Source organism: Alosa sapidissima, chromosome 2, assembly GCF_018492685.1.
Source record: "Alosa sapidissima isolate fAloSap1 chromosome 2, fAloSap1.pri, whole genome shotgun sequence".
Taxonomy (NCBI): domain Eukaryota; kingdom Metazoa; phylum Chordata; class Actinopteri; order Clupeiformes; family Clupeidae; genus Alosa; species Alosa sapidissima.
In genome coordinates, this window is record NC_055958.1 from 4170819 (window position 1) to 4197414 (window position 26596).

General features: G+C 44.3%; 1 protein-coding gene across 7 annotated transcripts in view; it reads right to left on the bottom strand.

The window, feature by feature from the left end:
* Positions 1–26596, bottom strand: part of gtdc1 (glycosyltransferase-like domain containing 1) — a 32884-nt gene that overhangs the window by 3195 nt on the left and 3093 nt on the right. Inside the window, exons 2-8 of one of the 7 annotated variants that reach the window (XM_042073892.1) lie at positions 24021–24247; positions 19749–19916; positions 18080–18253; positions 9569–9682; positions 9122–9304; positions 2825–2934; positions 1822–1966 (exon numbers count right to left, since the gene is read on the bottom strand). In XM_042073892.1, coding sequence (XP_041929826.1) covers positions 1822–1966; positions 2825–2934; positions 9122–9304; positions 9569–9682; positions 18080–18253; positions 19749–19916; positions 24021–24199 — 1073 coding nt within the window. In that variant the 5' untranslated portion in view covers positions 24200–24247. Of the gene's footprint in view, positions 1–1821; positions 1967–2824; positions 2935–9121; positions 9305–9568; positions 9683–18079; positions 18254–19502; positions 19555–19748; positions 19917–23246; positions 23267–24020; positions 24248–26596 lie in introns of those variants that run through there. The other 6 variants (XM_042073932.1, XM_042073906.1, XM_042073915.1 and 3 more) reach the window with 6 other exon arrangements.

Consider the following 26596-nt stretch of genomic DNA (forward strand, 5'->3'; position numbering starts at 1 on the left):
CTCACTATTCTCCTACATACTTCACAGTGCATACTTCTTTCACTCCAATGATAGACCAAGCACATTTCTGTTTGTTCCCCTCGCCTCTGCACTGCTACTTGTGACCAGTGGCTCTACTCTTCACCTCGACTGGACTTTACGACCTAATGCACCATGGATGCGCCTGAGCCGAAGTACCCCCCCCACACACACACACACACAGACACACAGACACACACATTTCACCAAAGCCACCACCACCACCACCTCCTTCAGACAGGGGATGGCACGACGCAGGAAACTGCTTAAGGTCAGTTCCATGTCAGTGCGGTAATGTGTGAGCATGCAAACGCTTATCAGGCTTTTCATCTCAAACATAATTAGCCGATCATTTTGCTCGGCTGACTAACTGTTTTCCTGCGGGGCAGTGAGTGGGGCGTCTGCCGACAATTAATCAGATTAGGTTAATTTCCACACTAACGAGAAGGGAGCACATTAGTGACACCTCAGTCCATGAGGCGTAGTGGACTGCTCTTTTGCTCGTTTTTTCGTGCGGCATCACATTAGTTTTTTTTTTCCTTTCTTCTTCTTTAGGCCGGGGTCAGTGGTTTACTGTTTTCTAAAATTTGTAGTAACCAGCCAGGGAGAAATCTATTAGTATCTTCTGAGTGAAAGTGCTTCCAACTGTCTGACTAAAGTAAAATAAGTTCTAGCACACAAACCCTACACGATTAGGTTGGAATGTTACATTCTTTTCTGGTTTGCATTCATTGTAAGCTGCTGAAGTCAACCAAAAACATGCTCGCAATCAATGCGGAAAAAAAAACTGACCTAAAAACCTCAATGTCAACGACCTATCTTAATATATACAAGGCACACAACTGCTGAACTACTGCTGTTTAGAACCATGTTAATATTTCTAGCAAACTTCCACAAAACCAAAAGAAAAACAACTAATATGTCATACAACACAAAGAATGGGACTCAATAATAACAACTGCCACAAATGTATTGCATACAGGGGACACTCTGGCAGGCCCACTGTGCTCGATCACCATGGTAGCTATTCTTTCATATTTCCTGGTTCTCATTAAGCAACAGAGATAGAAAAAGAAATGCTAACCATTCCCACAATTTAAACAGTGTGCTCCCGATGATGACTGTTTGGCCTGATAGTGGAAATGTGGTCTACATTGTGCAAAATCACAACTGAAGAGAACGGAGAGGGGGAGCTCCCTCTCCCTCGCCTCAGTTATTAAGATGGCTCTCCCAAAGGGTGACAAAACCGAAGCTCCCCATGCATCACAGTGAACCTACCTCTGCAGGTGCCTTTAGCGGTAGCGCCCTGGTCTGGACTTTGTTTACAGTCAGGGGCAGGCATACACACCGAAATGAAAGGAGCCGACCTATGATGAGACCGCTCCAGCCCTCAAGACATGGTGGTCCTCAGCTTCTGAGGCAATGCTTTGAAAGAGTCTTCCCACCTTGGCCCATGGGCAGAGTCGGCTGAATCAAACGGCTAGCCCAGGTGACTGAAGTTCGTGCAAGGGGTAGAGTGTGGGGGGGCGGGGGGGTCAATATTTCAAGGGACGAGCCTTCAAAGATCGTGTCTTGGCCAGACCACACATCTAACAGTCCCCTTGAGGGAACCTTACCTCCATGTCGGTAAAATCAGGCTCGTCAAAACACGCAGATGTTTTCATGGGACTTTGTGGAGAAGTGTTTCATTCACATCAAAATGCAAATAGGGATAAACATCAATATTTCATGAATAACCGAGACAGAGGTTTATGAGGCAGGTCTTCTTCTCAACATATTGAAATGAAAGGACAGAGCACTTACATGGCCACTCCAAAAAACTCATGCTTGGCTGTGGAGATGACGACATCTGCGCTGCACAGAACTGCTAAGTAGGCCTCTTTACTGGGCATGAACCCCCAGTGGAGAACGCGGTCTCCCAAATCTCTCCTGGCCTCCGTGAAGATATCTGTTGGATGTTTCAGTCACATGAGGAGAAAGCTTTCAGAAGAACAATGAAGAGGTCCTCTAAAGACTTTTATGCTTTTAGAGTCATAGCTAAATAGTGAGGTCATGCCTAAGGGACACAGATGAAGAAGTCTAATGCACACCGTATGAGAGTCAATGTGACATTTTTATGTTTCTTACGCAAGAGAGGAAGGGCATCCCAACTTTGTACTTGGAGAAATGAGAGGTGAAATAATCAATAAGGAGATTCTATTACAATATCAAAATGGATTAAAAGCATTTTAATGTGATTGCCTTCCGAGCATTCATAACTGTAATTTCTAAATATGAGGGAAATTTATGGTGGTTGTTGTTTTTTTAGTCTCAGCAGTTTATATATCTATAAAACTTTACATCCCAATATGGGAGAGTGTGCTTCCTTTGAATTTGCTATTGCCCTAGGCCCCTGTGACGGGTAGATTAATTAAATGAAGGGAACATAAATATTTGGATGAGTACTGAAACCATTATAGCATCATCATCTTCTAATGGGAAGTGTATTTTCCCAGTTAAGAAATGTCTTTAGCACTGAACAAATGGGTAAAACATGTGACCTTTCACCCCACTGAATCTAATCACAAATGGGCCCTAAATACTTGCAAATCCAAATGGATACTGCTGGCTTTCCAACATTGCCTCTAAAATACAAATCATGCTCGGAGCCAATTTGATCAAATGTGCACATAAATGAGACCTAGCACACAATTAATTTCGCAGAGAGATATAAAAACCAAATGTAACTAGAGACAATATAACAAGCGTCTATCAATTCATCAGGACTGAGAGGCACGCTGTCGTCTATCCAATGCAGTGTTAGTACCGGGCACGTCGGTGAAGGTCTCCCCCAGGACGGAGACTTGAAAGCGCAGTCCTCTCTCTTTGAGCTTCAGCAGGGTCCTAAAGAACAGCTCTGGGTCTTTATCATGCTCCCTACAGCCATCCACACACAGAAAGAAGGGCTCTCAGATGTTTTGTTTTTAAATGAAACGTCTCCATTTTCAATAAAACAGGTATTGTACAACAAATAAATAAATAAAATGGTTGATAAAATACGGTGTGAGAGTGAGACACTTTCTTCCTCCACTATAGTCCTGTTGAGATATTATTTGTCTTCCTACATGACACACAGCTTTTTTCACAGGGAATGGAAGACTTCTCCAGAAGACAGTCAGACTGTAGCACTCGGAGGCAAATGAGCCCATTGGAGAATATTCTTACTCTCAGGGTATTCCTAATAAGGACATCTGAGACCTGACTATTAACGCACAATATATGGGATCAATCAGTTCTCAAGAGTCCTACAGTACAGAATGATGAACACTAATGATACGAAGCCCATTTTTAATGATTTGTTTCTTTTCATTAAGTAACGCTATCAAGATTGTAATGACTGTTGTCTGCCCTCTAGACTCTAATTAATGGTTGTTAATAATAGTAACACAGGCCATATATACCGTGCGAATATGACAATAACTAAATCAGAGACATCTGCATGGATTTGTAATGCACTGTGGTGAAGTCTAATGCGGACACTTTGCAGTGCAGCACTGCTTCTTTTGTTCATTTGAAAGAGATAAGTCAATCCACAACGAGGTCAGAAAAGCAGGACGCCTGCACTTCAGGTCCGCTACATGGTAGATCAGTACAATTATCCTTATGGAGTTACATTATTACATGCAATAAGAACGACGTTCTCCCTCTAAGCCTCTTTCGCACAAAACCATTTGGCTCCCAAGCTTTTTTGTCAGTCGGAAATTCTGCGACAAAGATTGGGTTTTCTCTCAGTCGACAAGGGGGTGGGAGGTTGGTGAAGGGTGTGTGCGTGTGGGTGGGGGGGTGTGTGTGTGTGTGTGAGAGAGTGTGGCTCTGTCTGCTGAAGGTCAAAAACAATTGTCAAACGGCAGAGCATTAAGCAAAGACGCTTTCCTTCTCCCCACCTCGGCGGAATCTCCTTAGGTGAGGTATTAGAGGGGAGGCTTATTTATACTCATTTCCTCCTCTTTTCTTCGCTCGTTTCTCCCCCGTGGCGCAAAGCCGATTCCCTCATTAATTTCTCGCTCTCTTTGATTCCGTCCCGCAGCCGCCGAGGCAGGCGGGTGTTGGAGCACCACTACCTTGCGCGAGCAGCAGCGGTAGTCGGGGGGCCACAGGGGAGAGCCGGGGGTGGCCGTGGGGATGCCTATTAACCAGCCTGACTGCCTGTCTGCCTGCTAAATGACTGAGCTCCGTGATGTCCCCCCTAACCTCACACACACACACACACACACACACACACACACACACACACACACACACACAGCCCCCCCTATTCATCCCCACCGCTGACACAAACAAAGAGGGTTAATTAACGTGTCAGTGGAGACCGTGGAGGTGTGCAGAGAGAGAGAGAGAGAGAGAGAGAGAGAGAGAGAGAGAGAGAGAGAGAGAGAGAGAGAGAGAGTGAGAGTGAGAGAGAGAGAGAGGTGCCTGCATTCTCCGCTTCCTTCTCATGGGTGAAGGGGACATCCCGAGACACGCTAACGACTGTGGGTATTACATACAACTCACACACACACACACACCGCCAGGCCCAGTGTTATATCTTGGAGCCGCGACCTCCATAGACTGACCTAATTTCTCTAATGAATCCTGGACACCCCTCAGCTCTGTCACATCACCTTCAGCAAAATCACTCGGACAAACACGCGCATCATCACACAAAGGGACTGGCACAGCCACCTATATATTACCTTCCCATCACAGAACACAACGTGCTGCAATTTCTTACCTCTTAATGATTTATCAGCCACAGCATATACTGTAAACATCTTTAACCAAGAGACAGGAAAATTGTATTGATGCTGATTACAGGTTGGCTTTATCCGTTTGCCACAAAATACTGCACCCAGTAGTCATGGCTTTGGAGAAAATCTATCTAGGCGTGTGTGTGTGTGTGTGTGTGTGTCTGTGTGTGGAGTTGAGTTGTCCTGTGACCTCAGTGAGCCCTGTCCTAGCAGCTAAATAAACTGAGAAGAAGGAGAGCGATACAGCCGTCCTATGGGGAGCGTGAGACCACTCATTAGTAGGCATCCTTCACCAGCTAAAAGAATATGATCCTCTCATTTAGATGTGTGTGATTAAATATTCCCCTTTAAGTTGCACCCGAGAGGTGCATTTTAAAATTCAAACTCTATTTACTCCAAACTGCCACGTAAAACGAAGCTAATCACCAGCTAGCGAAAGCGCTAATTAACAGGACACTTGAAAGCTGAGCGAAGGGCTCCGTCTGGGGGATTGGTCTGGGCAGTCAAAAATAGCTGGGGAGGGACAGGCGCTTCGCCAGTCCATGACAAAACATATCAAAAGAGCTGGAATCAGATGGCTCTTGAGGTTGCGAGGAATGAAATCAAATCGAATGAAAATGCCACTGGAACAAATGCTGTTTGGTGGATTAAAAAGATGCCAAAACAATCCAGACCGCTTCTCGCTGTGGCTGTGAAACGGTAAACAGTGGACAGTACAAATCCAGTGTATTATTAAACACACTGGCCAGCCAACTACATTCCATCCCAGAGTTTTACATCACTGACCACTATATCCTGTTAATCAGCTGTGGTCAAACATTTGAGCCCTATTTGAGCCCCTCTAAACATTCCTGTGCTGGTCACATATGACAAAAGGTCAGTGATGGTAGCACTAGAAAAAGAGAGAGAGAGAGAGAGAGATAGAGAAAGAGACAGTGTGAAAGAGGGAGGGATAGAGATATATAGAGGGAGGGAAGGGGGAGAGAGAGAGAGAGGTAGAGAGAGAGGACTCAATCGCATCATGCCCTTGACTGCACACTCATCTCCCCCGCCAGGCACAGGGCACAGGCACACAAGGCACAGGGGGCTCCATCCAGGCCGGGCGGTGGGTAGGTGCCAGGGGGACAGTCCCTGCCCCAGGACTCTGGCCAACCGTGACACGTGTCAGGGTGCGGGAACGTCAGCAGCACTCTTTCGTGCACATTGGCCACTCGGTGGTCATTACCGGCCAGAGCGGATGAAGAGGTGGTGGTGAGGGAGGGGGTAGGAGTCGGATATCTGATCAAACGGTGTCCTAGTTATTGGTGAAAGTGGACGCTCGAGCGGACTCCGGAGCGGCCATCCTGTGCTTCACTCAGCGCCGGTGGTGTGCTCCTATCTGTGTATTTATGCATTAAACTAAAAGACCTTTTTAATCCCCCTCGAGGCCTCCTGCCCCTGCTGCCTGTTTTTATTTCCTTCAGTCTTAGAACTGGCATAGGTCTCGCCCAGCCATAGGATTAAAATCCAGCTATTTTCCACCTGAAAACAGCTTCCCAGGGCCCGGTGGCATCTCTGAACAGGGCCACGCCGGTCAGTGCCTGCAATAAGACAGTCCTGTAATCCAGGGGATGAACGCCTATCCAGGCCACACACAGATTAACAATCTGCAACCAATGATGATGACAAAAAGGGGGATGATGGAGAGGGAAAAAACGAGGGAAGAATGAAATGGAGCACACACTGTCAGCGGCTCCAATCGACAAGATAATCCACCGTTTTTTTCTCTCCTCCTCGTCCTCCTGTTTCTCCACTGTCCAGCGCTCTTTCCCACTCTAAATCCTAATTTATCCCGGAATAAAGCCAACGTTTATGAAGCCTGGTTGTCGGGAGTAATAATCCATCTGTGTTTTGCTCAGTTTTGAGGAGATTACAAAACGGGCGCTTTTGTCACTGATACAAGAGTATTGTAGGTGAGCGACAGAGACGCAACGCAAACAAACACAGCACAAATCCCTCTGTGCCAATTTAGAACTTGGTGGTCTCTGCGCTTGCAAATCTGATTTATGGGACATTTTTGGGAGTTGACAGACGCGGCTTGTCTTGCCCAGAGATGAGCGCTGGAGTCACTGGGGAGAAATGTGGCCGCAGAGGGAGGGGGGAATGGGGTGGTGGTGGGGGCTGGGGGACTCATCCCACCCCGTACTCCTTCAACCAATCTATGGCAGATGAGGAGAAGATACAATGCTCTTTGGTTTTTGTGCGGGTGCCAAGAACCGTCAAAAAATCTGGAGAGTGGAAGATATTTTAGCTTGGATGAAAACCACAGATGAGCCCTGAGGGTTGCAAATATTTTCTCATACACCCCCCTCCACCATCCACCCTCCTCCTCCTCCTCCACCACCACCACCACCACCACCACCACTCCAACCTTCCCTTGCAAAACAGAACTCGGCGATGCTCCTACACCCAGCAGAGCGAGGCGACGTCCTCTGAGTGCTGGCAGAGAAACTGAAAGGGAGAGAGAGAAAGAGAGAGAGAGAGGGAAAGGGAGAAGGAGAGAGAGATACAGAGAGGGAGAGGGAGGGAGAGAGAGAGATACAGAGACAGAGACAGAGACAGAGAGAGAGAGAGAGAGAGAGAGAGAGAGAGAGAGAGGGAGGGAGAGAGAGTAGTGTTCTCAGAATCAAGTTTTGATTACAGACCTGGCCCTGGTTTAGGCCACTTCAGACGCTCCTTCTTCATTTGAGTTATGACAACAAGGACTAGATGAGCATGAAGACAAAAACAAAACACAACACAACACACAGGGATGGAAAAAAACAACAAAGTTATCTTGCTGCCTTGGAGGAAAAACTGCTTCAAAGAGCCCATTGCAGGCCCAAAATGGATCCAGCAACACTTTAGTGTAGCTTTCCTATGCCTGTTGTTGTCCCAAAATGGATCCAGCAGCACTTTAGTGTAGCTTTGCTACAGTATGCATGTTGTTGTCCCAAAATGAAGCACGCTACCCATTTTCCATGCCCGTCCTCCGCTGTCAAACAAAACCCCTTTACCCAAAACACACGTAACTTTCCGTGGATGGGGAGGTAAGGGTTTGGGGGAGGTGGGGCGTTTGGGGGGCGTTTGGGGGAGGTGGGGCGTTTGGGGGAGGTGGGGCGTTTGGGGGTTGTGGGGGGTTTGGGGGAGGTGGGGCGTTTGGGGGAGGTGGGGCGTTTGGGGGTTTGGGGGTTGTGGGGGGTTTGGGGGAGGTTGTGGGGGGGTTGGGGGAGGTGGGGGGGGTTTAGGGGTTGTGGGGGTGATTGAGGGGCTGTTGCCTGTAGGTTGGCGATGGAGGTATTTTCAGGTCCTTTTCATTGGACGATGGGTTGACGACATAATCTTCAGATTAGAGCTTGCATGACTGTTTTGTTGAGGCTGATGCTCTGCTGTGCCTGGGAGCGGAAAAACACACACAACACAAAGCAAAAGCATCGCAAGGTAACAAAGGCTTTCACGGGCCAGCGTCGCATTTGTGTGTTTGAAAAGCACTCGGACCGTTTTGATATGCCGATAAACAGCTTGCGCCTTGCGCTCGGCATAGCGAGGCCTTTGATACGTGGAGAGGAGAACCTGTGCCACCAGCAAGAAATCTGGTTCCAATGCTCCAGTTGCTTCAGAGAGGCTGGGGCAGGACGACGCGGCAGTAACCTTGAAATTCCGACGGGAATCAAACATCCCATGGCAAGCCCATGAAAGGCTTCGAGTCCCATGTTGTTCCCTTGGAGCTGATTCCTTTTAATCAAACAAATGCCTCCCCTGATCAATGCTGACAAAGGATGACTACAGAACAGTTGTTACTGAAGTGAACTGGGGTTGTACCATGCATCTATTTCCAATGCATGTGCATTCATTATACATGTGTGTGCATGTATGCATGTGTGTGTGTGTGTGTGTGTGTGTGTGTGTGTGTGTGTGTTAATGTGTGCTGCTCTTTGCAAGCGTGCATGTGTTTGTGTACGTATGCATGCATGTGCATGTGTTTATGCATTGTCCATGCACGTGGGCCTATGAGTCTTTGAGTGAGTTTTTTTTTAAATTTATGTGTGTGTATGTGTGTCTATCTGTCTAGATGTGTTTTTATGTGTGTTTGTGTGTGTGTGTGTGTCTATCTGTCTAGATGTGTTTTTATGTGTGTTTGTGTGTGTGTGTGTGTGTGTGTCTATCTGTCTAGATGTGTTTTTATGTGTTTTTATGTGTGTTTGTGTGTGTGTGTGTGTGTGTGTGTGTCTATCTGTCTAGATGTGTTTTTATGTGTGTTTGTGTTTGTGTGTGTGTGTGTGTGTGTGCGCGCGCACCCATGTGGCCCTACTTACCAGCGGTGTGGCCAGACGATGTGGAGGGGCGGCTGCGGCTGCGGCCCCGTGTGGCTGCCCTGAGGTGGGCAGGAGGGGGGCTGCTGATCCGCCGTGACCCTCTGGGGCTCCTGGGTCAGCACAGCACCCTGCTGCTCACTCGGCACAGGCCCCTCTTCAGAGGTAGAGGACACCTCTGATGAGCTTCATGGCAATCACAGGATGTTAACAAAGAGTTGGTTAAACAAATGCATGTGTACATATCTGACAAACTTACTTCTTTTGTGTGAGTTTGTTAGTGCCTCTACACTGACTTGCTCTCTACAGTATGGAGCACCTAGAATACAGAAAACATCTAAGGCACTACAAAACACAACTTCTACTTTATTAAGTAAAGGAATGCATTCATGTTCTGCAGAGACTAATTAGCACAAGCTCAATTATTTGATGCTATTGTGGAAAGCATACCTTGATGCTGGCACACTCAAATGGCCATGAGAAGATATGTCCTGAGGAACTCCTGTTGCACAACTCATGTGTGACCCTGTGGCTCTGCGGCGAAGCTTATGCTCTGGGAGGAACCTGTCAATTGCAGGAGTGGAATTAGATTTCGCTTTGGTCAGGAAGTGTATCATGTAACAAGTACACAACATTAATGACATTAAAACCTGTGTGATTTCAGTGAGAATGCTTCTCGTTTTGTATGGTCATGTAAGCGGTCAGGATAAGGTGAAAGGGCGAGGTTCTGTGAATGCCAGTGTCCATTACGAGGCTTAGAGTGTTGTGCAACGTTGGGGAGAAATAATCACATCAGAGAAAGAAGACCGCATTCGCAGTTCAGACAAAAAGAAGCTACACAACTCAGGTTCATGCTTCCCTTCCATGCAAGCCGAGATGCTCGGCCACTTCCCGCAGAGGCACTGTAAATATTCCAAGATTGATGCGAGATACATACTTCGAACCGCAGAGTGCATTTCAAATGAAAGTAAGGGAGAGAAAGGGGAAAAAAAGAGTTGAACAAAAGTGATTTACTGCCAAAAGTAATCCATAAAATAGTGAAAGTAGTTTATTTTGTCCCTCTTTGAACAAAGTCCACAGGCTCCTCTCGGCAACGCAAGGATTCCTAATTGCTGGTTGTGCGATGGACTCCATCCAATTAACTTTGGTCAAGAGCGAGATTCCTTCTCCCTTACCCAGTCTCTATTATTTTTCTCAGTGGAGCAGAACAGAGGGCAATGCCATAAACCAGGCTTCACTGTACAAAAAGAAACCCAGCGACCACAGCTGCTAAGCTAGCAACAGCACATAAAACTATGTCACCGTAACATTGAAATGTGTATTTTTGGGGGCAGAAAACTGTCATGTCAACATGCAGTTCACGGTCGTCTAAAGTTATCCTCTTTACAAATAAATATGACAAATCATTTCCCCTGTGTGTGTGTGTCTGTGTGTGTGAAAGTGTGTGTCTGTATATGAGTGTGAGTGTCTGTGTGTGCCTATGTGTGTGTGTGTCTGTGTCTGTGCGTTGTGTGTAAAAATGTGTGTGTTTTTGTCTGAATATTCGTGTGAGTGTTTGTGTGTGTGTGTGTGTGTGTGTGTGTGTGTGTGTGAGTGTGAGTGTGAGAGAGAGAGAGTGAGTGAGTGTAAAAGTGTCTGTCTGTATACGCGAGTGAGTGTCTATGTGTGTGGCTGTGTATGTGTAAGTGTGGGCATGTGCAAAATATTTATAACTGAACGCAACGGGGCTGTTGATGCAACTTCTCTTTGCCTCATTGGAGAAGTTGTTTAATCAACCACAGCATGAGGATAGAAGGCATTGTTAGTACGGGGGGGTTGATGTGTGCTGTGCTTCACTTGCCATGTCAACACAGCCACAACATGCTTCTGAGCATGGTTAGAGTGGGGGGTTCAGTAGAGACTGACCCTCACACCACTTCAGCTGACACATTATTCCTTTTCTGGTCCGATCTCACCTCATGAGATGCAGGATGCTAAATTCCGTCTGAGCAGAGTTCTTTCTCTCGAACATGGGAGAAACAGCAAAGATGTTTGCATGCCGACATGTCCTGAAGGGCTTGTCCTCGAGCCAAAACCCCCGCGGTACGGTTGACGGCACGGCATGATGGATTACTGCAAACAGATTTAGCAGCAAAGTTCCAGCAGAAGACATTTATGCCGTTTGTAAGGTTGCCTTTTTTTCGTCAGGAGAAGTTCTGCAGAAATCATCTAAAATAGTATAAACTTGGTTCTGCCAAAAATGGGTATACGTTGAGTTTGATTGCTGTTAAAAAGCTTACTTTTTAATGCCAAAAGCAGGATTACAATCAGACACAAGCTGTACTAATAGAACGAGTTGAAGCATGACTCACAAGATTTAAGACTAAATGTAGCCATCAAACGACCCTTCAACAGTTCACCTAAACCTGATTAACCACTAATAAATCTGCCAGAGCCTGATTTGGATGGATGAATTAAGTAACTAGCAAGGACACCAGGCGAGCTAATATAGAGACACTGCAAAGGAATGACAAGAAGATACTTGTAGGAAGGTATGACCGATGGAGCTGCCTTACGATCCCCTGGGAAAATTTCATTTGGAGGGCCATTTTAAAAATTAAATGAGGAGGTTTTGACTAGGCAATAAAAACACTGGCGTGGCCACCAACCGGGAGAGGTACTTAGGGAGAATGCCACCAATTACCTTATTTATAAATCAACAGCAATTTCAGTGATGACTTTACCTTACATTTGATTAAATGCGAAGGGACGGAGGTGGGGGGAAAATCAAAGTCCAAAATCATTTGATCTAATTTCCTTTATTGGCAATAATCACAAGAGTTTCTCTTGGGCCGGGCTAATGACAAATGCCATTGATCTTGAGGCTTGAGGGGAAAAGGGGGGGGGGGAGAGTTGGCTGAGAGATTGAGAGGGGAAGAAGACGGAGTGGGAATCGGGTGCAGCTCCTGCCCAGTAAGCACGTCAGGACCGGGCGACCGCACCGCACGGAGACCTTACTACTGTAGCCTCACTACGGTGGAAAAAATGGTCACGCAAAGGTTTGTGCTCGAGCGGAGGTCCTGTCTGACCTGTCTGGGCCAGAGGACGGAACGTTCTGAGCGAGACGTCATTTTTAGCTCTCTCCTCATCGCTGGTGCTTGGTGTCCAAATGAGGCAGAGAGAGAGAGAGAGAGAGAGAGAGAGAGAGAGAGTTTGAGAGAGAGAGAGAGAGAGTTTGAGAGAGAGAGAGAGGTCGACTACGCCAGGCCACTGGCCGACGGAAGGGAGTGGGGCACCCGACGGGTAGAGAGATCCTCAGTGGCGTGGACAGAGACGTTCATTAGAGCACATTAAGTTCTGCACTCGTCATTACGCTCTGACCCTTCAGTCAAATGCCATCAGTATAGCCAGCGTCCTGACATTAGGCGGTGACACTGGTCCTCCCGTACTGGCATCAGGATGAAAAGCCCCACCTCAAAGGCTCCAGGGGTAGAAGGCCTGCGCTCTTTGGGATGGACGAGATGACCATTATATAGAGGCAACTAGGCGATTTGCTAACGGGAGGGTAAGGGGAAGGGTGGTTGTTGTGACTTCTGTCAAGCTTGGGTGACTGTGACATCACCACAATAGCAACAAAGGACTCAACTGTGTTGAGTTGGTGCATGCAAAAATGCACGATGGATTCATGGTATTATGCAACTAACATATGGCTTCCAAAATCTGACATCGGGAACAAGCAGATTTCACTAGTGTTGCATAAGCCAGGACATCTGCTATGCGTGGCATGTTGATACTCTTACAAATATAACCTGGACACCAAATTTAATTTGGATAATAATAAGAGATAATAATAACAGATCACCACAGGCAGAAAATTAACAATAAACAAAAAAAATCAGTATGTTATATGCACCACAGACCTACAAGTAACTACCAGATGAATAAGGTAATTGGAAAAAAGCCAGCCAAAGCTTGATTAGCAATAATGATCATGTATGTAAACTACATGTATGGAGGGTGGGAGGGCTAGAGCACTCAGAAGTAACTCTTCTTAACATGGTTTTAAATCTGCTCTTAATTCATGCGTTCACAATTAAAAACCGTAATTAAAATAAAAAGCAAAGCGTAATTATGTCATGTTCCCAGGCTTTAACATTATGCCTATCAAAGCCTTGGATATTGACACCACTGACTGTGAATGATGTTACTGTGGTAAAAATATGGTTCAGTAACAGCAAGCAAGTGGCGCCAATGTCTCAGTTGTTAAAACTCAGTTCAGCTCCCAAAATTGCTTATTCAGGATATCCTGAGAAAGTTTAAGCTGAAAGAAACAATGCACAACCGAACAGCAAAGATATTCAGACCTCCTACACAACACAGTATTGTTGTGAATAATAAATATTTTGTGAGGGCTGACGTCACGTCTCCCAGTTGCCTCAGACCAATCTGAAGCATACTACAATATTCATACATATTTTGATTCTGCCGCTTTTCTATTTGGGGTTTATGGCGTAAACACGTCTAATGTTGTGTGCGTTACATATGTCAACATCGCAGCATATTTCATTTCATCAGGAGTAGAACGACTCCTACAGCAACAGAAATCTTGTATTGATACTATTGTTTGGTAAATACCTGTTTGTCATGATTATATCACCCTTAAACCATGGCCATTTTTGTTTGCAAAAGTTTGGGACAAAATCACTGATGCAGAGTTTGATCCTTAATTCGTTTCTATTCATCACAGCGAGCTCCCCCAACATCAAAGCGCCATATGGAGTCAATTGTGGCCGCCCTGGCACACGCAAAGACAGAGATCTGAGGCGTGCCATACCTTTGGTTTTACCATTGAATTATTTTCACTGGGTACATATTGAGAAGCCCTGTGCGACGCAGGCGAAAAAAGCGAGAGGGGGATCCTTTTTCAAGACGTCCCTGGGACGACAGGGAGGTGGGAGCTGTCAAATAAGCGAACGGGTGGGGGTGGTGTGTGCGTGTGTGTGTGTGGGGGGGGGGGGGATGCTGTTTGAAAGGTGCCTACCAGATGTTGCTGTCTTCCACCAATGTGATTAAATGTCCTCGGTGTGATTAGGAGAGATAGATCCCTCACGCTGCCCTCATCCTGACTAAGAGTAATCAAAGAGCTGTGCGCTGCATCGCCGGGGTTGTTTGAGGATTTGGTGCCGGGTGCTAAGTGCTGTCGATGTGATTGACCTCCGCAGAGGGCCATGAGGCTGGTGGTCCCCGAGCGGAGAGGAGGGCACAAGACTTTTGCAACGACTGCACCTAGGACCTTGCCAGAGAGTGTGTCTTCTTTAATGGGAAACATGTTATCTCTGCTATCAATGTGATTGTGCACAGACTCAGTTTCATAACAGTTCAAATGTTCCTTTTCAAAATGTTTTCCCCATGGGACCTGTGATGCTGCAAAGAGAAGTATACACGCTGTATTAAAGAAGATCATGCAGACATGTCGGCCTTCAAAACTCAAGGCAAGAGTCAAGACAGATAGCACCCATCTCCCGTCTGAACTTTCTCGGAGGGAATCTCTACAGCAGGATATCCTGCCATCTGCTTCAGTTACCGGCTCATTCCGCCAGTCAGTCATTTGAGACCTGGAAAGACAGAGTTGCTCGGAAGAGAGAGAGAGAGAGAGAGAGAGAGAGAGAGTCACATCAATGGCTTCACGAAAAACCTTTTAAAAGTAGCCAACCCCCTCACCCCCACCCCACCCTTTTCTCAATCAACTTTAAAGTAGCTTCAGTTATCTGCAGCGAGTTAACAGAGCTAATGAAAACCTGACCTCCAAGTCGACACACAAGCCTTTTCAGGTCCCTCAGACGTGCGGTGAATACATACATCTGCGTGCTAACTGCGCCGCACTTTTCTGGAACCTCAAAGAGACCGAGCTATTTAAGGCTATGCTTACTGCAGCATACTTGTCTACAAAGGAAGACCAAAAAGGCACACACCGCTACAAAAGCCCACTAATGATCATCAATCTCGGCATTGTGTGTGCATATCGCCCTTTCTGTAGCAAGCACACAATGTTAAACTGCTATGGAAACTGAATCGACTTTGCATAATAGGGGAGAGAAACCATAGCAAGTGTAAACATGCTACGAATGTCCCGGGCTAACTTGCCTTCTCCCTGCTGTTTATTATCATTTTGGCTGAAGCCCTTGAATTCGACACCTGCTCGTCACGTGTGCACTTTGATTTTATTATCCCGAAGTCAGACTATTGGAAGCGGAGCACGGTGGACAGACTCCACAAAGAGCAGGGAAAGAAAAGAGAGCCACCGGTCTGAAAGTTGGGAAAGATTGATGAGGTGGCATGGGCAGCAGCCACAGCCTCCTGCTGGCCAAGGTCAATGGCTATTAAATTACCAGTCCTCGCGTCTCAAAGGCCTCCTGATAGATGGACGGTAATGCAGATGAAACAAAGCTAACTCAGTGTCGACACGCACAACAAAAATCTGTTCAGCAACAGTGACGTTCATTGAGGGAATCTTAGCCATTCTCCACACACAACTAACAACCAAATCTGGACAAAGATGTGTTAGAAACGTCTTGGTGGAAATACTGTGTGCATCTGAATTATTTTACAAGATGTCAAAGTAAGTCAATATGCAATATGATTTATCATAATGACATATATTGTACTGACTTTTATGCAATTATGAAGCAACACTTACTACGTTAGTATAGTAACTTTTGACAATTTTTATAATCAATTCTGGCTTGAATTGATTGGAGAGTGAAGCGCTATTGGTTGTGCAATTGAAGTGCATGTAGATGGAAGACAAATTATACTGGCTGATAATCAAGTCAGTTTCAAGTCCTAACATGTGGTGATCCAATATAATTTAAAATATAAATATAAATATATATATATATATATATATATATATATATATATGCAAATCTGAACACCAGGAGATTAGTCTTCATGTATTTATTCCATTATTCTTTATCTAAATTTTGAAATGTATTTCACGTCCATTTTGGAGTAATTTTCCTCCCTGATTTCTTTCTGCTGTTTCTTTCTTTCCTTTTTTCCTTTCTTTCTTTTTTTGTTGAAAAGGCTGGACGCGCTTGGTTCAGAAAAGGACCGCGGGCATGTTAAGGGGTAGGCCATGCATATAATCGCTTCCTTACACTCTGTGAGTTTGCTTTGGATCAGGCAAATTACCATCTGAAAATGAGCTGAGAAACACTCTGGGCAACAGCCCTGTGTCATCAGTGTCAGCTCACTTGCAACATTCCTTAGCACTGATATGTACATTGAAACACAAGCATGCAAACACATGCACATGCGCACACACACACACACACATTTACACGTGGACAAACAAAAACACACACACACACACACACACACACACACACACACTTCAGAGACATAATCAGAAAACTACAAGACAAAATACGTGCACAAAACAGCATTTTAATTATGGAAGTCTAATTTCCTTCAATCCACATTATGCCTGGCTCCTGTAGAGCCCAATGCATGACTAGCACTCCTCTCCCTAAAGTATGCTCCCTAAAGAAGTCAAAAAGAGAGCTGACAATATTATTTCTAGTCTGAAAATATCAGACATTTTGTTGCAACCTTATTTTGTGTTTTCTCTGTTGCTCAGTGTGACACAAACTGCGACGGACCTCGACAAAGTCTCGCTCGGTGAAGTCCCCCGATAACAGAGCCACCTCAGGCATCCTCAATCCACTTTACACTTCCACAAACTCGCTCCTCCTCAGGGTAGCTTTAAATAATTAGTCACAACACATTTTCAAGTGCTCCCTCGCAACAGTGTGTGTGCTCTTTGGTGTAGCCGAGCTGACTTTCCTATCTAGACACGGCAGTTTAGGGGCCCAAACGCAAAAGGGCAAAGCTTCGGGAAAAAAGTGAGAGTAAAGCGCTGCTTCAAAACTGCATCATTTGTTTATGGATTTTTCCCCTTTCGATGCTATGCAACCAATGAAAACACTGTGGGCAAGCATGTTTTGTGCTTGGGGGAAGAAAAAAAAACAGCAGCACATATCCTTTAGATCATCAGAAATATGCAGCTCCCCTCACACCTGACCAGAAAAAAACTAATAAAAATAAATAATAGGCACACAATCTAAAATTAAATCAAAAGGAAAAATAGCATTCTGCAATGTTTAGAATCAAACTGAAACCATGTTGTGATGTTGTCACTTTCATGTTTGCGACGGGCTGCTGTTGATTTGGCCCTTAATGGGAAGCAGGCATGCTGAGCCGAGCAAGCGGGTTTGGATGGCTTCACTGTACATTGTTTTGGAACAGGGCAATAAAAAAGTACCACCCCTCACCGCTGATCCGAGACGACAGTTAATAAAGGGAGTCCTGGAGCCAATTGATTGGCCACAAGAGGTGACCTGACGTCCATGCCAGAACCTCTCTGGTCGACGCTCAAGCCGGAGACGCTAAACAGCGGCAGTTTAAATGGAAAACGTTGTGATGGTGTTTCAGAGAATCCATGTTGTTTTTTTCGCTAGAAAACAAAACGTCTGAAACAAGCTCCTATTCGAGAACCAGTACCAGTGCAAACAGAGAGCAAAAAAAGAGAAATGCTTTTGCATGACAAGGAATACACAAGTAAAGACCAAAACATGCATGTTGAAATGAGCTACCAGAATAATCTGGCGACAAACATATGACAATCAAGCCTGTGACTGCCTTGATGTGTATGTGTCTGTTTGTGTGTGTGTGTGCGTGCATGTGTGCATGTGTTTGTGTGTGTGTGTTTGTGTGTGTGAGCAAATGATACTCACAGGATATTAAAGCTGTCTATTCTAATCACGTTCTTACACAACTTTGCAGATTTGCCATTAACCACGCTCCCAAACTCTATCAGCTTTCTGGGTCGGATTAAGAGTGAATGCACTGCTTTCTTTAATCAGTGGCTCTGTGATCCCTAGAAGGCAAATTGCTGTCGCTCGGGATAAGAAGGCTGACCTTGTGACATCGGGGAATCGGATGGGGAAGTGGAGCACTTGGCACTTGGACCGGATGAGGCAGTCCAGGTCTTTGGGCCGGTGGTCTGGAATGGCCTTGAAGAAGGATGACATGGAGGTCAAGAAGGACTCCATGTTGAAGGTGGAGTTGAACAAGACTGAATCGGCCACCAAGCTGAGGGAAAAAAAAGAAACAATGAATTATTTCATATTATAAGTCATGCTTTTTTTGCAGCATGCTGGGTGTCTGCAGAATGTCCTAGAAAACATGGCATGTTTAGTCTGGCTTGACGCTAAACCTGATGCAAGCTAATGAGGGCAAGCAATCTAAAAACAATAGTTTGATTTTTGATGTCATCCAAATAATTGATAATCAAATATTGTGATTGCCTTAATTATGTCATTTCTGCCAATTATTGCAAACCAAATGCTGATTAATCAGGAGATATCACATTTTCTCTTCAGCCATTTCAAAATGCAGGAAGGCATCTAACTGACTCAGAGAGATACAGCAGGCATGACCAGTGTCTGGCTCTACTGCTGGAAGAGAAGAGGGACTGGCTAAAACTAGATGCCATGGCATCATGCTGGAGATGCATGGAAGCACATCAAAGCAAGGCTCAAGTAAACTCAACAGAATGCTTGCTCCCTTCGGTTTTTATTTTTGCACCATAACAGAGACATGATCCAATAATGTCTGAAATGTATCTATCTGTTCATTCATTCATTCATTCGACTGTTACATGTCACAGCACTGGTTAGCTATGCATCTCATTTGACCTGTAATACAGATTTACCATTGATCATGACACCCCGACTAAATAGTTATGTATTATATAGGCGCTATAACATATTATAATAATATATATGGTATAACAGTACATGGACTAGACTATATCATCACCAGTGACTATGACACTACATCTAATGGGATATATTCAAAAGGCTGTTTGAATGGTCTTGAAGTCATTATCTGGACAATACTCCCCCTACCCCGGTCCTCCGACGACTCCTGTGCCAAGTTACAGCCCTGCACCAACAAATACAGAAGCTATCAAAGGTCTTTGTCTCATTAAGACCTGCGTTTTACGCACATACAGAGTAAACACTCCCATGTCATCGCCACCTAACCACAGACAATCTGTCACAGTACCATTCCCCACCACACTCAGCACTGTTTCCTTAGCACAGACTGCTGTTTGGCTAGATCTTAATCATACAGGGATTCTCCGATAAGTCTCCTCATCCGTCATCATACTTTCTGTTTGGTACTGTTTGTCAGCTTGCCAGGAGAAGCGATGACTGTGCAGTTTGCACATACAAATGACACCAGTTCTAAAACTCTACATCACCAGTAATCTAGTCATTGGAAAGTCACACATGTTGGATACAATGACAAACAGGGTAGGGAAGGTGCAACTGACCTAGTTTCGCTAAGCTGCAACCGAGGGAAAGGTAGCTACTACAACCATGAACCTGTACAGTAGCAAATAACAATATTAACACAGCAAAAGTTCTGCCGCAAAGTTGAACATTGACCTTTGCCTGGGCTGAATCTTCTTTAATAGAGTACAATATTTGCTGATGAACAACAGATAATCAGAATAGATGTTTTCTCATCTTAGATGTGTAATTTACGGAAACACGCTGAACTCAATAGCAACCGTTACCATGACAGGACCTGGTTGTAGCCGTACTGAAAGTCTCTTTCTTGGGCCTTCCTGACAGGATATATCAGCTGGTTCTCATGAAAGTAGAGCACTTTCCTCAGGCGACCAAGGTCAGGGCGAAGAGCCACCAGTTCAGCTAGGTTGAGGACTGAGCTAGCCAGCAGAACCCTGCAAAGGAAGAAAAAGTTGCTATCATAAGACAGAGGATCCATCTTTAAAGAAACACTAACCACAAAAAAAAACTCAACAAAAGACAAAAGCAGCATTATTCAATATGTTCCTAAGCCTAGTCAGAATTTGAGTGACACTGCTTCATTGGGATGTGATTATGGTGCGTATTCCAACTAATACAGGGCTTCTTCTTCTCCACAAATGCCTTAACATTATTTTTTGGTTATTGCACTGTCAATATCTTGTACACAGACGTAATAGCAAAATCTAATCTAATAAATAATATTAATAATAAATGTCTACCTTTTAGAAACAGCGTTTTTATTAGGAAGAATTTGAATTTCCCCTTGAATTTCCCCATGGGGATCAATAAAGTATCTATCTATCTATCTATCTATCTATCTAAGAACCGGGAAGAATTAAACACTTTTTGTTTAAATGTCACTTACAAAGACATTGTACCATACTGAAAGCTAATATTTTGTCACTAGCAGCCTACATCCGTCCTTTGTCAAACACAGTTGCATTTTCAGCTCTGAACAAAACCGTTCAGGAGTTCTGACCCGAACCGTGACTCCGAACAGCTCTGGTTCAGGCTCCAGAACAAGAACGAGTCCAGAATGAACTTCCCAACTTCAAATGTTGTGGGCGGGGCTAATTTCAGCTGGCATCCAGGCTATATGTTCCTAATTTACAACTCATTTAAAGGTGTTAGAGGTAATGTTAGTTTGTGTTTCACACTGACTTTTTAACTGATAGTGCTGCCTGGCTTTAGGGGAGTTACCGACTGTTTATTTCAGACCGAAATTACATTTTCATTGCTTAGGATAGTTTGAGAGACTTCCCGCCCCCCCGAGTATGACTTTCCACGACTGCAACCAGAATGTTAAGCAGACTAGATTAAGTATTCCACAAAAGGTAATACCAGCAGTAGCTCTGAGATTCTTTCCCCAAAGACGTTCCCAGAGCTATTACCACTGTTACCAACACCTGACATCATACGGAGGTGAAAATGATTTCCGTAACTGATGAGGAAGTGATTGCCCATCATTTCATTTTGAAGGATATGACGAGCGATAGATCCCCCTTTGTCCTCAATGAGGACGTGGAGGGGGAGCCAAATGAAGGTCTTTGAAGCGCTAGGTCTCCCTAAATGAACCCCAGCCCCTGTCGACTCCTCTGTCTGTCAGCCGGCCTGCCTATGAACTGGGCCCCTTTGATGTGGGGAACCCACAGGCTGTCCACGAGACCGTGACACCACTCGCCTCTGCCTGCGAGGATTATCCCTCCCCATATCCTGTCCCATATCTGGCAGGGGAGGACCACATACGTAAACCCCACCAACTCTCACCAATGCAGATATCTGACTCAAACCAGATGAAGGATCACTATTTTTACCCGTTTCACTCCTGCCAAGAATAGTCTACACAGGACATCCTGTGTAGTTTCTTGGATTAGTCCCCACGGAACAGAAGGGCTTATTTAACTTCCCTTTGAGTGGGGCTTTCAAAAAGGTTATAGTTTTCCTTATTGGCCTTTATCAGAGCCATCTTCATCTCAGTGGATGCACCTTAAACTAGGCAAGGCACTTAAGGGAGGAAAATCCCAGGATTAGAGGCAACACCTGTTTATACTGCTGCAGGATAACAGATGTTAAACCTAGGCATGACATGCTGGCCTCCTTGAGTATGATGTTTTTGCAGAGATTGGCGATTAACCCATTTACTCCTAAAATGCCTCCTAAAAACGCCTATAGAATCCTATGGCATGACTAAATAATCTTATTTCCTGAGGGTTTTCTGAAAAAATACTAAAAATTGTCAACGTCTACCAAAATTTAATATCTAAGCCTCCACCAGCAGGAGATTCAATGTTGCGCTATGCAGCAACAGGCGGGAGTTAGAATGTTGCGTCATGCAGCATCCGGCGTGAATGGGAACACTGTCCATCCTACTGAACTTGTAACTGATAGATACACATGGAAGACCTCTGTTAGGGGCATCACAGTTTTGTAAAAAAAAAAAAAGAATGTCATAGTGAATGTTCCCCTAGTATCCGTTCCGCAGGTAAATGGCAAACGTATAATCATACTGCGTCATAATGTATTCTATTCTCTAAGTAGAACACTGTATCAGTCCTTTAGATTTTTAAGAATTAAGTTATCATTTATATGTTATTTGGCTATGCCACAAAATAGAGTTACAAGGTATTATAAGGTTACAAGTGCCCCATTAACTGAACTGATACAAGCTTTAAGGATAGCGTCAGCCACAAAGCAAAAATTGCTCATACAAAAAGAAAGCTCATTAGCCTGCTCTGCTCATAAATCATATTGGGATAAATGGCAAACACTGCCTGCCACTGGCCTACCAGTTTCTTCTGTGCCATGCCTTCATTCAGTTAACTCACATTAACATTTCATGAAAAGGTATAACAAATAATCTCTCTGCTGTCCTTGTGTTTTTTTTCACTTCCTGGGTCAAACTGGTTGATTTGCTTATTGACATTTATTGCCAAACTGGTTGATTTGCACATTTGCCAAAAATTATGAGTGCTTCACTTCATACAGGCAAAACATCTTTGAAGGCATGACAAGCAAATTAATTTAAGCAAAACAGTGAATATACTCTGGATTGTTTTTTTTACCAGATGACCTCATGATTTTGTAGTGATGACTGATGAGTGATTAGTAGCCTCCCAAGGTTTGTCTTATGTCATCAGAAAAAAACTCAATACTGAGATTACATTATGATCATCTTCCAAAGCATGCTATAACTGGCTTCCATTGTACCATATGACGTGCCCACATTCGGCAACTACCCGAAAATTTCCAGCAAGCTAAAGCTTCCTCCTGCCTCCGAGAGTAGACATGGAACCTACCCCAGACATATAAGGTTCCAAAAGCAAACCTGTAGACGGAGAGGCTTGTGGGTGGGTGGCCGAGTGTCATTCTTTGCTTAGTCAGGTTTCAAGCTTACTTGCGACAATCCCATCTAGAAATTACTGTTTTGGAAAGAGAGAAAGCTGCTTTTGGCATCGCAACGATGTATTTCTGGTTCAACCATGACAAAACCTCAAGGATGTATGCCTCTCTCCACGCCATCACAGGTCATGATGTCCATGATTGAGCACAAACGTAACGTTACTGAGCTGACTTCATGTTTCATTTAACATAATGCCGAACTGAGAATGGCGCAAATGTACAGTTAATGGGTTACATTCAGTTCACAGCAACTAATATTTGTGGCTTCTTTTTAATCTCAGAAATCCTTATCATCTATAAAAATCAGTTATTTGCATCGGATGAAGGATGACACAGCTACCCACAGTGATTTCCCCACCCACTGTGGACATCCTGCAATGAGAAAGTCCCCTCCATTCAGTCTGTGAAATTGGAAAGGTTTGTTAGACCACGTCTACCAAATAAAACAGAAAAAATGGATTACTGTTTTATTTCCCGAGCCCCCTTACTGTGTCTCCCATAGTGATTATACTGCAGATGCAGATGTAAAATGAAATTAAAGTCTGCACAAATCTTTACTGTATATTCTTAGAAAGATGTTATGAACTTTCCAAATGAAAACAATATTGAAGGGCTGAGAACCTAAGAGACATAAGTAACTACGTGATAGAGATGTCAACACACAACTTCCCCTATGCAAAGAGCTGAAGTGAGAGTCAAAGTTTCACTGTTAGACATGTGCTGCTATGTCAAATTAGATTGCTGCTTAAAAAAAACAATCAGACATTAATAAATGTCAAAAGAGAAGAATAAAATGGTGTGTTTGTTGGTGGGGCTGTCAAATGATGCCAAACAACCAAATAGAAATACAATGACTCAAGCATTTATGAAGAGGATTCCCCCGCCCTCAGTTGTTTGTGCAACAAAGCCCACAAAATATAGGAAAGAGCCAGAACACTGTGACATGTCTGCACTATGCTGCTAAAGTAAGATCACTGTGCAGTGCTATTTTTAAAACAGGGAATCCCAAATCAGCAGAAATTTCAAATGACCCGATACAAGTAAAAACAGGGGTTCCCCGCCATACTGCAAATCAACCGAATCATTTTCAAAGGGACAACCAAAACTTTTTCTGTAACCTGTAGGAGGGACTTTCAGGAATGTTCTGCATGAAGTACAGTGCCGAAGTTCTGGCCCGCCAGTGCCATTTCTTGGCTGGAAGGGTGTAGACCGCGGAGTCCTCAATATTCTCATGAAGCATATCAACGAGCTGCTTGTGTGAGCCTCCATAGAAGGCCTCTATCAGCAAAACACTCATGAGCAGGATAGTGGAGCGTTACGACAGGACAGCTGTGCTGTGGAACACCTGTGACAAAAAGAGAAAACAAAACTGAAGGAAAAATTTAAAAACATGGCAGATATGCTGAACGTGCTATATGCTGAGAGATATCAATACTATACTAACATAGCCAAAAAGAGGCATCTGTTACAATCTTCCTTTTTTTAAATCTACGTCTGAATAATGTAAAACCATTGACTTGTAAAACCATCGACTTAAATAGAGGTCTGCTGCTGAATAAGAAAAGTTGGGTTTTGAAACCCAACTGCAAAACAACCAACAGTTCAGTGATGAGGAATGCAGGGCTTAAAACCTCAGTAAAACTGTCTTTGTATGTTCTGCAGCCATGTTTGCTTCTACTATTTTGCCGGAAATGTGACAGTTCAGCTAAATAGCTACGCAATACAAACGAGTGTGGTGGGAATTTGATCCAAAAAGAGGAATATGGTTGATATTTGGCCAGAAGAAGAAGAAGAAGAAGAAGAAGAAGAAGAAGAAGAAGAAGAAGAAGAAGAAGACATTTTATTTATAAAGCGTCTTTCAAGACACTCAAGGTCGCTTCACAAAAGGAATTTTAAAAATATAATACATTTAAACATATATTATTATAGATGAATAATGGGAATCTCTGATGACAAATAGCCCGACAGGAGGAGAGCGATGCAGAGTACCAAACAAGTACAATAAAAATGGCATTTTGATCAAAGTGCACCTATGCATTCATCAAACAGCTCTTTCCTTTTAAACTCCAGACTTCAGTCATGTTGTGGCCAGTGTCAGTTGGCAAACTCACACAGTAAGGTTCAAAATGACTAATTACAAGAGCACTCACCTTTCCAAAATGACTAAGAATTAATAGGACATAAATAAATAAAAAAAAGGGGTCTCAAAGGTTCTGCCCCTCTGACTTAAAGAAAATAAAAAGAACCGCTCTTTGGGGATTTTCCACAGTTCTTTGAAAAGCTACCGAGTGGGCTTTGCCGTAGCCTACTGTCATCATACCTTTACCACTAAACAAGCATCTCATACAGGTACAGTGTCAAAACCGTTCAACCTCAAAATGGGGACAGGAAAGTGAGGGGTTAATGTCAGCAGGCTCGCCCCCTCACACAGATGCGACAGGGAAACCCCTGTGCGAGCACAGTGTTGATTGAGCAGCGAAGCCGCCATTCTCGCTGCACGCTGCCGAGTCATTTCTCAACCACTTTTAAGAGATGGTGCTGAGCTAACGCCACCACCTCTTCTGGCTTTCAAAACAGCCTACAAACTACAACACCCAATGAAATTCACAGACTGTGTAGCCTCTTTAGACTGATACTCTGAAAGATAAGGGAATGTCTAAGCAACCCACAAAACCTATGAGGCTTAATAGGACAGATGCACACAAGTTCAACCGCTACTGAGCACTGGAAATCTGTGGCAAAATTGTGTGACACGTACAGTCAGATATTATATTTTGTTCATTCACAAGAAAAGGTCATTAGCATAGACAAAATAGGAAAAAACAGTGCCCTGATTACCTCTATGCACACAAACACCACAACTAATGACTAGAGAGTCATACTAAAGATCAAGTTAACTGCATAGACTATGCCAATCATAGTCACCAAATCATCATTAGCAGGATACTTGATTGTGATACTGAAGAGACCAACATTGCACCTTTATGATCCTCGTCATTGACTCATTTCTGCTATGGACAAATAACCAGAATGCTACTAAAATGACTTCAGTGTGCTGACTACTGTATTATTCACATACAGTATATCACTCAAAGACACACACACACACACACACACACACACTTTCAAAATGTGTATCCGCAAGACAAAACTGGCTACTGTGGGCAAAGCCAGACAAAATGGTGCAATTCCTCTGCCCAGCAGGCAGAGTAAAGGGAGATCAGATTTTATAAGATACAACAAATGACCAGAAAAAAAAAAGATTCAAATGCATGAAGATGTCCATTGAGGAGTTGCAGAGGGACGTCAGAATGATAGCTCTGCCAATCCTGATGGCCAAACTCAGCACTGCGAGTAAATCTTCCACGCTGCCCCCAAGGAACTCACCCAGAAGTGGGTGGATAGGTTTATGCTGACCGGCGACAAGCTCCCAGGAACACGGCCCGTCGGAGCGTGCGTGCCACTGCCCGACACCTCCCTTTTACTCCCTCTAGCTGTCCATGGATGTGTGTGTGTGTGTGTGTGTGTGTCTGTATCATCATCCACAATGGAGTCTGACAAGGGAGGAGAGGGCTAAAAGTGATGTGGTCTTTCTGGAGGGCTAATTCAGCCTAGATGATAGATCAAATTAAAGACTCCCCTAAAGTGGTGCATGGAGAACGGCAGATTGAGGACGAAGCTGATAACTATACAA